At 43.1% G+C, this 12,801-nt stretch overlaps 1 protein-coding gene across 3 annotated transcripts in view; it reads right to left on the reverse strand.

Moving 5' to 3' along the window:
- Window positions 1–12,801, reverse strand: part of LOC139539655 (ankyrin repeat domain-containing protein 13C-A) — a 58,033-nt gene that overhangs the window by 3,712 nt on the left and 41,520 nt on the right. For all 3 annotated transcript variants that reach the window (XM_071342802.1, XM_071342803.1, XM_071342804.1), the window contains 3 exons: window positions 12,256–12,400; window positions 11,943–12,074; window positions 7,447–7,608 (listed from right to left, as the gene is read on the reverse strand). In XM_071342802.1, coding sequence (XP_071198903.1) covers window positions 7,447–7,608; window positions 11,943–12,074; window positions 12,256–12,400 — 439 coding nt within the window. The remainder of the gene's footprint in view (window positions 1–7,446; window positions 7,609–11,942; window positions 12,075–12,255; window positions 12,401–12,801) is intronic.

The following is a 12,801-nucleotide window of genomic DNA, read 5'->3' on the forward strand; positions in this document are numbered from 1 at the left end:
ACAAGTATTTTCCATCATTCTCTGTGCCCCAGATCACACGGGGTTCTCAGAGGCCTAAACTCGTGACAATCCAAACTTGAACTGGCTTAAGCTGCTGAATTTCCCTCTGTACTGAACAACATGACAAAGTCAACACTCATTCCTCATTGTCCAACTGTAAGATGCATCTGTTTCATATTAACCAATGTCTGTAATGATGCATGTATACGTAATTCAGAATGACTATATAATCTCGTAACTCAGAAGAATTATTTGCCTTTTTAGCCATCAGGCCTTTTAGCCATCAGGCCTTTTAGCCATCAGGCCTTTTAGCCATCATGCTTTTTTTGCCATTTGCTGTTGGCCACTAGGGCTGTTATACCATCCTTTTTAGACTTTGCATTTTCACATGACCATCTGTCCCCCGAAAAGCTCTGTATTAAAACTTTTACTTCTGGAACTCAAGTCTCCTCTTTTACCTTTATGAAGTCAACTTTTTTACTGCACAATTCGGTCTACAATTCTCAACCACATTCGTGTCACTAGAGGGCCCAAGTGCATCACTAATGCTGAGAGCGGGAATGACAACATGAACAGTGGTAAAAACAACTTGATGATTTTACAGCTGCACACATACTGCATGAATGAAAAGGGGTCGTTAATTCTCGACACGTGCCTTGTCAACAGCACCTTGACCTTAGGTTATCATCTCTGTGGACACACACAGGCGTACTACCTCACATAGGTCAGCACACCTGGCTCCACAATAGTCAGAGCAGGAGTACAGTCCGCCCCCTTGGTCATTTCCGGTCACAACTTGCAGACTTGTTTACGTGCTGCTGTGCGTTTTGTTGCTAACCTTACTTTGCTACCTGACAACTTTACGGTTTTTACTTTTTAATTACCGTTTATATTTTTGTTTTTTCACTCACTCAATTTATTTATTTATGATCATTTTTTTCCATTCAACTTTTTCGCTCCGGACGCTTTATCTGGACGTGGTTCGTCAGGACCTCCACCAGCCGAAGCTAAGTAGTAACATTAACATGATGCCTTCTTATTTCAGTCGCTGGACTCATAATATTCAGGAGAACGATCGCCTTACGGCGAGGATAGCTGTGCTGCAAGCCCAGCTTCAGACGCAATCGTCCACAGCTTCAGACGCAAAAGTCCACAGACACTCTCCAAAAGGCTTTCGGAGCCATCATCGACTCAGTGGGTTTTGTCCAACAGGTCTCCGGGACCTACTCACTGCCACAGTCATACTCTGGACCTAGTTTTGTCCCATGGAATAAATGTTGTGGATATTAATCCTGGACTATCGGACCACCATTTTATTATGTTTGCAATCGCATCAAATAATCTGCTCAGACCCCAACCAAGGATCATCAAAGGTTGTGCTATAAATTCTCAAACAACAAAAAGATTCCTTGATGCCCTTCCAGACTCCCTCTGCCTACCCAAAGACGTCAGAGGACACAAATCAGTGAACCACCTAACTGAGGAACTCAACTTAACCTTGTGCAATACCCTAGATGCAGTAGCACCCCTAAAAACTAAAAACATTTGTCATAAGAAACTAGCTCCCTGGTATACAGAAAATACCCGAGCTCTGAAGCAAGCTTCCAGAAATTTGGAACGGAAATGACGCCACACCAAACTGGAAGTCTTCCGACTAGCTTGGAAAGACAGTACCGTGCAGTATCGAAGAGCCCTCACTGCTGCTTGATCATCCTATTTTTCCAACTTATTGAGGAAAATAAGAACAATACAAATGTTCTTTTTGATACTGTCGCAAAGCTAACTAAAAAGCAGCATTCCCCAAGAGAGGATGGATTTCACTTCAGCAGTAATAAATTCATGAACTTCTTTGAGGAAAAGATCATGATCAGTAGAAAGCAAATTACGGACTCCTCTTTAAATCTGAATATTCCTACAAAGCTCAGTTGTCCTGAGTCTGCACAACTCTGCCAGGACCTAGGATCAAGGGAGACACTCAAGTGTTTTAGTACTTTATCTCTTGACATAAAGATGAAAATAAGCATGGCCTCTAAACGTTCAAGCTGCATACTGGACCCTATTCCAACTAAACTACTGAAAGAGCTGCTTCCTGTGCTTGGCCCTCCTATGTTGAACATAATAAACGGCTCTCTATCCACCGGATGTGTACCAAACTCACTAAAAGTGGCAGTAATAAAGTCTCTCTTGAAAAATCCAAACATTGACCCAGAAAATATTAAAAACTATCGGCCTATATCGGATCTCCCATTCCTCTCAAACATTTTTGAAAAAGCTGTTGCGCAGCAACTCACTGCCTTCCTGAAGACAAACAATGTATACGAAAAGCTTCAGTCTGGTTTTAGACCCCATCATAGCACTGAGACTGCACTTGTGAAGGTGGTAAATGACCTTTTAATGGCGTCAGACCGAGACTCTGCATCTGTCCTCGTGCTCCTAGACCTTAGTGCTGCTTTTGATACCATCGATCACCACTTTCTTTTGGAGAGATTGGAAACCGAAATTGGTCTACACGGACAAGTTCTGGCCTGGTTTAGATCTTATCTGTCGGAAAGATATCAGTTAGACTCTGTGGATGGTTTGTCCTCTGACAAATCAACTGTACATTTCGGTGTTCCTCAAGGCTCCGTTTTAGGACCACTATTGTTTTCACTATATATTTTACCTCTTGGGGATGTCATTCGGAAAAACATAATGTTAACTTTCACTGCTATGCGGATGACACACAGCTGTACATTTCGATGAAACATGGTGAAGCCCCGAAATTGCCCTCACTGGAAGCCTGTGTTTCAGACATAAGGAAGTGGATGGCTGCAAACTTTCTACTTTTAAACTCGGACAAAACAGAGATGCTTGTTCTAGGTCCCAAGAAACAAAGAGATCTTCTGTTGAATCTGACAATTAATCTCGATGGTTGTACAGTCGTCTCAAATAAAACTGTGAAGGACCTCGGCGTTACTCTGGACCCTGATCTCTCTTTTGACGAACATATCAAGACTGTTTCAAGGACAGCTTTTTTCCATCTACGTAACATTGCAAAAATAAGACATTTTCTGTCCAAAAATTATGCAGAAAAATGTATCCATGCTTTTGTCACTTCTAGGTTAGACTACTGCAATGCTCTACTTTCCGGATACCCGGATAAAGCACTAAATAAACTTCAGTTAGTGCTAAATACAGCTGCTAGAATCCTGACTAGAACCCCCGAAAATTATCATATTACTCCAGTGCTAGCCTCCCTACACTGGCTTCCTGTTAAGGCAAGGGCTGATTTCAAGGTTTTACTGTTAACCTACAAAGCATTACATGGGCTTGCTCCTACCTATCTTTCCGATTTGGTCCTCTCGTACATACCTACACGTACACTACGGTCACAAGACGCAGGCCTCCTAATTGGCCCTAGAATTTCTAAGCAAACAGCTGGAGGCAGGGCTTTCTCCTATAGAGCTCCATTTTTATGGAATGGTCTGCCTACCCATGTGAGGGACGCAGACTCGGTCTCAACCTTTAAGTCTTTATTGAAGACTCATGTCTTCAGTAGGTCCTATGATTGAGTGTAGTCTGGCCCAGGAGTGTGAAGGTGAACAGAAAGGCACTGGAGCAACGAACCGCCCTTGCTGTCTCTGCCTGGCCGGTTCCCTTCTCTCCACTGGGATTCTCTGCCTCTAACCCTATTACAGGGGCTGAGTCACTGGCCTACTGGTGCTCTTCCATGCCGTCCCTAGGAGGGGTGCGTCACTTGAGTGGGTTGAGTCACTGACGTGGTCTTCCTGTCTAGGTTGGCGCCCCGCCTTGGGTTTTGCCGTGGCGGAGATCTTTGTGGGCTATACTCGGCCTTGTCTCAGGATAGTAAGTTGGTGGTTGAAGATATCCCTCTAGTGATGTGGGGGCTATGCTTTGGCAAAGTGGGTGGGGTTACATCCTGCTTGTTTGCCCTGTCCGGGGGTATCATCGGATGGGGCCACAGTGTCTCCTGACCCCTCCTGTCTCAGCCTTCAGTATTTATGCTGCAGTAGTTTATGTGTCGGGGGCTAGGGTTAGTCTGTTATATCTGGAGTATTTCTCCTGTCTTATCCGGTGTCCTGTATGAATTTAAGTATGCTCTCTCTAATTCTCTCTTTCTTTCTCTCTCTCTCGGAGGAGGACCTGAGCCCTAAGACCATGCCTCAGGACTACCTGGCATGATGACTCCTTGCTGTCACCAGTCCACCTGGCCGTGCTGACCTGTTGCACCCTCGAAAACCACTGTGATTACCATTATTTGACCATGCTGGTCATTTATGAACATTTGAACATCTTGGCCATGTTCTGTTATAATCTCCACCCGGCACAGCCAGAAGAGGACTGGCCACCCCTCATAGCCTGGTTCCTCTCTAGGTTTCTTCGTAGGTTTTGGCCTTTCTAGGGAGTTTTTCCTAGCCACCGTGCTTCTACACCTGCATTGCTTGCTGTTTGGAGTTTTAGGCTGGGTTTCTGTACAGCACTTTGAGATATCAGCTGATGTAAGAAGGGCTATATAAATAAATTTGATACTATACTGCTAATACTGTGGCCATGGCAACCTCGAGAATACCAATCAACGCACGTCCAAAAATATGCACATATGCACAAACTCACACACATCCACAGTAGTACTGAACTCTCTCTCCTTAACTGACCTATCACTATGAGTGACTGTGATATTCTGAGAAGACAGACAAAATTGGCACCAGATGATACAGTCAGTATCCCATCATTCACATGTAGGGTTCCCTTTACTTCAAACTGGACGATGTTATTATCCCTGTGGGACCTGGTGTAGCACAGTGTTTTGATACATTTGCTGTGGCCTCGTGATGGGAGTTGGCTCACATGCCTTTGACTCCCGCCACCCCCGTTGTTGTGAGTCCACACAGCCTCCAGTCAGTCGGCCGTGCCCCCCGTCGCTCCGTGGCACCAAGGGTTTTAGACTCCATCCACCTAGTCAATAGTACAGAGCCCTGCTTTAAACCCCCTGCTATCTGTGTCCCCAGGCACCGCGCTGACCCGCTATGCCACCACCGTCGGAGTAAACAGAGGAGAACGTTAGTGCTGGGACGGACTCGGCATGTTATTTTTCCCTCAACCTACTTCTGCAAAACGGTTTCCACTGAGCAGGGAATCACTTCTACAAACATGGATGGAAGCACAAAGGACTGTGTAAGCAGTTTTTCCCATTCAATACTGAGCTGACCTTGACCTATATGCTCACAGGTTTTCATACCGGTTAAATACACAGTAAAAAAAAAGAATTGGACAACAGATTAAAAATGCTTGAAAGCATTTACCACCACAGTACAAGGACAACAATACCACAGGAAGTAAATACCACAGGACACATCAACAACACAAAACCCAGTTCACGATAGGACAAAACTAACGAAAACAACAGAGCCGCCAAAAAGCATATATTGAGCTTTGTGAGGCCATGACTTCCCTTTGTGGAGGGGCTCCAAAAGCAAATGATCTATAGGGCCAAATAGAGGGAAAGCACTGGTGTGTAAGGTGCCGCTCTGAGCTTCCATCACTGGTATACATGCTCAAGGGTGGAAGGGGGGTTAAAATGCAATGATATGAATGGACAAAGCCATCGATCATGTGACACCATTCCTTCCTATGTGAAGACTCAATAGCGCATTGAAACCAAATGAAGTCAGTTAAGATGGCGTCTTATGGAGATATAACATGTGCAGTTTGAGGTACTCTAGGAAGTAACGTTGCAGGCTAGTTCAATGCTGTCCACTCTAATTGAGTAACTCAAGTTGAAGGCCGACCAGGATAAACCAGGCTGCCATTAGCAACTAAATGATCCTTATAAATTCTTCTATGTGCGATTTTGAAATAATTGGTTCAAGGACATACGGTGCATTCGGAAAGTATTCAGACCCCTTCACGTGTTGCACATTTTGTTACGTTACAGCCTTATTCTAAAATACCCCATAATGCCAAAGAAAAAACAGGTTTTTAGAATTGTTTGCAACGGAAATATTATATTTATATAAATATTCTGACCCTTTACTCAGTACTTTGTTGAAGCACCTTTGGCGATTACAGCATCAAATCTGCTTGGGTTTGACGCTACAATCTTGGCACACCTGTATTTGGGGAGTTTCTCCCATTCTCTGCAGATACTCTCAAGCTCTGTCAGGTTGGATGGAGAGTGTTGCTGCACAGCAATTTTCAGGTCAATTAAGTTGTAGAAACATCTCAAGGATGATCAATGGAAACAGGATGCAACTGAGCTCAATTTCGAGTGTCATAGCAAAGGGTCTGAATACTTATGGAAATAAGGTATTTCTGTTTGTTTTTTATACATTTGCAAAAGTTTCTAAAAAGCTGTTTTCACTTTCTCATTATGGGGAATTTTGTGTAGATTGATGAGGAAATGTTTTTATTTAATCAATTTTAGAATAAGACTGTAAAGTAACAAAATGTGGAAAAAGTGAAGGGGTCTGAACACTTTCCGAATGCACTGTACATCTGGTGTATTAGAAGCATTTTCCATTCACTATAATGGGGGATCCGACTTTCTGCTAACAATACCTCCAGTACTGCGGTCGACCTTGAACCGTGTCTTCAATGAGAGGGGGCAGTCGTTCTCCCCTGGCAAAATGCCACAAAAGAGGTTAAGAAGGGACGTTTTCATTCTGACAGACAGTATGTGCAAAACAAATACAACTATAAAGAAACCCAAGAGGAGTGAGTAGTCCAACTGAAGTATTTCCAAATAAACCACGCAGACGTGTTTTACAGCAAATGAGCCATATGCTAAGTGAAAAGATATGACGCTTTTGTGGTCCATGTCTCATTGACATTTTTTGGTACAAGTGACTGTTTTGGTACAAGTGACTGGAAGTGAGAGGAGATCCTATAGGGGAGTGATATAAGGGTGGCAAGTAGTGGGGTCTGAGAGGGCCTACCCCAAGGGCCCAGCGGGAGAGGAGAGTTTCAGGACTGGACTCGCGGTTATGCTGAAGGTACAAGCAAACAGTATCTTCACTTTGCACACCGCGCCCAGCTCACACCCATAACAGGTGACATGATACCAGTCGACTCCAGCAGAATTCCAGTTAGAGGCCCCAGCATAGAACTTCAGCCAAAAGCCCCAACTTGGGAGGTCCCACTGCTGAACTAGACACAGACTGAACCCAAGCAAGCACAGAGGCCCAGCATGGCGCTACAGCTCTGGGTCACAACAAGGTTTGAGAAGAGAAAAAGTTACAAGTTCTGTAACATTATGAATGTGAAAATATGGTTAAATGTTTTAGTTGGGTGAATGTTTATATTGTGGCCATACAGTGTACCCGTACTCTGCAACTGGAGGGCCTCACCTCATAGGCAGAGCTCACCTCATAGTTCTGCAGCTAGAGGGCCTCAAGGCGGAGCTCACCTCATAGTTTTGCAGCTAAAGGGCCTCACGGCGGAGCTCACCTCGTAGTTCTGCTCAATGAGGTTCCCTCCTTTGCTCAGGCTCTCCATGATGGCCTTGTTCCTCAGGATGTCCTCCTCGGTCAGGTGCTCCCGACGCTTCCGTGACTCCAGCACCAGCCCGTTCACGAAGTAGAAATCTGCCAGGAAATTCCCCACACGCTCCTGGAGCAACAAAGGACATGAAAAAAAAACTTGGTCACCAATTTCCCTTCAATACACCTCAAAGGACAAACAGCAATAACCCAATAATAATAGCTCTCCCCGGATGTTTATCAATCACAACCTCTATGTTTTGGTTACTCTGTTTCCTTTGAACTTCGTTGAGGGGAGATATAGCACAGGAAATGTGAAAAGGACATGGGTGTCCTGTACTGCATTGAATAACAAGACTGTACTGTAGAGTAGCAGAGGGCACACTGACTAGGGCTGTTATGGTGACTGTATTACCGCCACAGCAGCTGGTCACGAGTCATGACCTCAGTCAAATTTCACATGACCGTTTAGTCACGGTAACTAGGCTTCTCCAAGCTCTGATGCTGCTAATGGTCATTAGTAGCCCACCAAACTTGCTAACTGACTGGTACTCAGCACTCTCTTGTCCCTCTAATCACTGACATCAATGCAAATGTAATCGAAAATCTAAATCAAACACTTCATGAGAGCTCATGAGCTCATGTTGCGCAACATTTCTATAGGCTATGCAATTGTGTTAGAAAACAGAGTTTTGATGGTCTCTATTAAAGAGGAGGATCCTATCAGATTTCTATAGGCTAGGCCTACTATATTTATTTATCAACTTTCCTAATATTAAACACATTGCTTTGCTTTACAACAGGAGTCTAACCTACAGTGAGGGAAAAAAGTATTTGATCCCCTGCTGATTTTGTACGTTTGCCCACTGACAAAGAAATGATCAGTCTATAATTTTAATGGTAGGTTTATTTGAACAGTGAGAGACAGAATATCAACAAAAAAATCCAGAAAAACGCATGTCAAAAATGTTATGAATTGATTTGCATTTTAATGAGGGAAATAAGTATTTGACCCCTCTGCAAAACATGACTTAGTACTTGGTGGCAAAACCCTTGTTGGCAATCACAGAGGTCAGACGTTTCTTGTAGTTGGCCACCAGGTTTGCACACATCTCAGGAGGGATTTTGTCCCACTCCTCTTTGCAGATCTTCTTCAAGTCATTAAGGTTTTGAGGCTGACGTTTGGCAACTCGAACCTTCAGCTCCCTCCACAGATTTTCTATGGGATTAAGGTCTGGATACTGGCTAGGCCACTCCAGGACCTTAATGTGCTTCTTCTTGAGCCACTCCTTTGTTGCCTTGGCCGTGTGTTTTGGGTCATTGTCATGCTGGAATACCCATCCACGACCCATTTTCAATACCCTGGCTGAGGGAAGGAGGTTTTCACCCAAGATTTGACGGTACATGGCCCCGTCCATCGTCCCTTTGATGCGGTGAAGTTGTCCTGTCCCTTTAGCAGAAAAACACCCCCAAAGCATAATGTTTCCACCTCCATGTTTGACGGTGGGGATGGTTTCTTGGGGTCATAGGCAGCATTCCTCCTCCTCCAAACACGGCAAGTTGGGTTGATGCCAAAGAACTCCATTTTGGTCTCATCTGACCACAACACGTTCACCCAGTTGTCCCCTGAATCATTCAGATGTTCATTGGCAAACTTCAGACGGGCATGTATATGTGCTTTCTTGAGCAGGGGGACCTTGCGGGCGCTGCAGGATTTCAGTCCTTCACGGCATAGTGTGTTACCAATTGTTTTCTTGATGACTATGGTCCCAGCTGCCTTGAGATCATTGACAAGATCCTCCTGTGTAGTTCTGGGCTGATTCCTCACCGTTCTCATGATCATTGCAACTTCACGAGGTGAGATCTTGCATGGAGCCCCAGGCTGAGGGAGATTGACAGGTCTTTTGTGTTTCTTCCATTTGCGAATAATCACAGAAACTGTTGTCACCTTCTCACCAAGCTGCTTGGCGATGGTCTTGTAGCCCATTCCAGCCTTGTGTAGGTCTACAATCTTGTCCCTGACATCCTTGGAGAGCTCTTTGGTCTTGGCCATGGTGGAGAGTTTGGAATCTGATTGATTGATTGCTTCTGTGGACAGGTATCTTTTATACAGGTAAGAAACTGAGATTAGGAGCACTCCCTTTAAGAGTGTGCTCCTAATCTCCGTTCGTTACCTGTATGAAAGACACCTGGGAGCCAGAAATCTTTTTGATTGAGAAGGGGTCAAATACTTATTTCCCTCATTAAAATGCAAATCAATTTATAACATTTTTGACATGCATTTTTCTGGATATTTTTGTTGTTATTCTGTCTCTCACTGTTCAAATAAACCTACCATTAAAATTATAGACTGATAATATCTTTGTCAGTGGGCAAACGTACAAAATCAGCAGGGGATCAAATACTTTTTTCCCTCACTGTACCTGGCTGGCATGAAAATGAACCATGGGAAAAGTATACTCCATTCGCTATTCAAGTGCATAGATGACATGTATTTTTTTCCGCTGCCCCTGTTCCCAGATCAATGCATGATAACGGTACATTCTAAATCAAAACTAATTTCACACATATATTATTTAGCATATGTAAAGACAAGAATAAATTAAGAATAGTCTGATGGGTGACAATATTATCAGTTGTGAATGATATACTATCACTTGTGAATGATGCCCAGCTTGTGTGCAGTAAGGCATGAAACAGTGCAGGCCTTTTTTTCTCTCGACTTTTTCAAATCATAATAGCATACCTCATGTAGCCTAGCTAATAGGCCAATATGTTTTGATAAGGTTCGCATCACAACTAAAGTGGCCAAATAACTTATTAAAAGTAAGCACATTAATCCGCTTTACAAGGGGTGTAGAGCCTAACTGACATACATAAGCAGTGCGTGAGTTTCAAGTTTGGTGAAGATCATTCTCACCATAAAAATGCAACTTAATAATAAAAGCATTACATGCATAATCACATTTGCATCACTTTTGAGAACGTTATTTTCCCGCTAATTGATTGCATTTTGGAACATTCACGCTTATAGTCTACTGCAGTGTGTGCATTGCTGTGCTTATAATGTTAAGAAATAGCATAATAGTTTATCAACTTTTTAAACTAAACGCTCTGATCTGTTGCATCAACCTCATTGCTTTAAAAAAAGAAATTGATGCAAGTGGTTGTATTCATTTGGGATCTATCACATCCCACAACTGTTAGACTATGTTTTGAATATTTATTTCTCGCACAGAAGGACAAGTTAACCAATAGAATAGGTCAACTTTTGTACTTTGGAGGATAATAGATTGACATAGGCTAGTGCTTTTGCTGTTCATTAGGCATAGTCGGCTTGTTGGCTGACAAAAACTAAATGTGGACAGTTCTTTTAACATCTTTAATATGCGCCTCGGAATTCGATAAAAAGGATGCGCGCAGTTATGCCGCTGATGTGTCGGTCTTCACTTTTATCTTACTTCGGAGCGGCGATGCCTGTGAGAAGGACCCGATCACGTGACGGGCATTAGCTAATAAGAATTGAGGCATCTGAGAGAACCATGTGCGTGAGCACCCGATTAGCAGCCGGGATAAGGGAATTATAATTATTATATTCAGCCCAAGAGCACAACGGCCACTGGCCACAAAAGGCATGGATTTTTTTTAGGGTGCGTTACGGCCACACAATAGGGACGCCGGCGGGTAATTTGAGGCATTATTAAGTGCTTGTCAAATTGTGAATGAGAGACTGATGAAGTGTGTGCAGCCTGCGGAAGAAACAAAGCAAATCGCATGCCGTTCATGCAACTTTTTTCAGCCCTAGAATGTATAAAACAATGATACCCAACGTTTGTATCACAACTAAAGTTGCATGAATAACTCAAAATTAAGCATATAGGAGGACCTGTTTCTTTGTTAACAGCTCAACACAGAATAGCTGCATGTGCGCACTCCCTCAGAAATCGTTTGGAGAAAATATCCCTTCTATTTTATTCAGCTATGTTCAATTGTATTCTTCACACTATAAAACAATGCCACGGAATTATAAGGAAATCTTTGTCTACTAAATGAACTAGTGTAGCCCACAGCCATATGGCATAGCCAGATCAAGACCTAACTTAAGGACAACTCAGAGTATGATATTCTGTTCTTCTGAAATAGACTACATTTTCTTCATGTTTCTTTAGACCTGTCCCAAAAAAATTATGCATTTATTGTGATGTGTAGGCTATATTAAATTGATTTATTAGACTTTTTAAAATGTAAATGTTCCAAAGGTCTACATCAGTGGCTTGTAGGTTATGCGTAGAAGCCAGGAGATGCTAAATATGTTTATGTTAATTAACGGTCAATTACAGTGAGACCGGCAGTTATTTGCTTGACAATCACCGACTGACAAAATATAATGACCGCCACTGCCCTAATTCTGAGAAAGATACATTTTAGAATTTGACAGAGAGAGACAGAGATGTATAAATCAACCGTTTTGTCCTCTCGGAACAGCCAGCCGGTCTGGGCTCTGGAGAAGGTGATGGACTTGGTGGAGAGAGTGGCAGAGTAAACATCGCTGCTCATAAGGATGTCCACCTCTTCCTCTGTTTCCATCTCTGACTCCTGGAACACAAGGAGCCACCGCCACGTTGGTCTTATGCACACACACACACTTCACAAAAACAGGGCTCACAGAATTCAGAAGCTAGGTGCCCCGTTTTTAAAGGAGGAATAAAAAACTGTCAGGGTCATTAGCTAGAGAAGTGCAAAAACAACAACTTCAGCATCAAGCCGTGTGTCTCACCTCGTGGTGTATCCGTTGGTACACCTTCTGTTCATTGTCCAGCACCACAAAGGACTCAGAGGGGATGGCGTCACCATTGAAGATGAAGCTGAGGTCACCACGTTGGCACTTCATATCTGTGAAGTCTATGAGAGTGGTGTCCAGTCTATGACCATAGAGAAAGAAAGGTTGAATTTCAAACCACTTCATGGGTCAATATAATGTCAATAGCACCAGTATCAGCACATTAAAGCAGCACATATTGCCTCCAGTTCATACGTATGCTTAATGATTACTCACATCTATATAACTCCTCCACACCCCTTAAAAACCAAAAGAAGATTGAAAGAAGTAATGAGATAAATGAGAGAAAGAGCGTGAGGGAGACACACACCGAGTATAAGATCAAGGACACTTCCTTGTTACCAAGGAACATACAAATTAAAAGAAAATATTTATTCGATAAAACTAAAGAATTGAAACTTGGTTTCTAAAAGCTCAGACGAATTTTGCTTTAATGGTTGCCATGGGAGACAACCCATTTCTATGTTTTCCGAGAAAAGCTAG

This window comes from Salvelinus alpinus, chromosome 15 (genome assembly GCF_045679555.1).
Source record: "Salvelinus alpinus chromosome 15, SLU_Salpinus.1, whole genome shotgun sequence".
NCBI classification, from domain to species: Eukaryota; Metazoa; Chordata; class Actinopteri; order Salmoniformes; family Salmonidae; genus Salvelinus; species Salvelinus alpinus.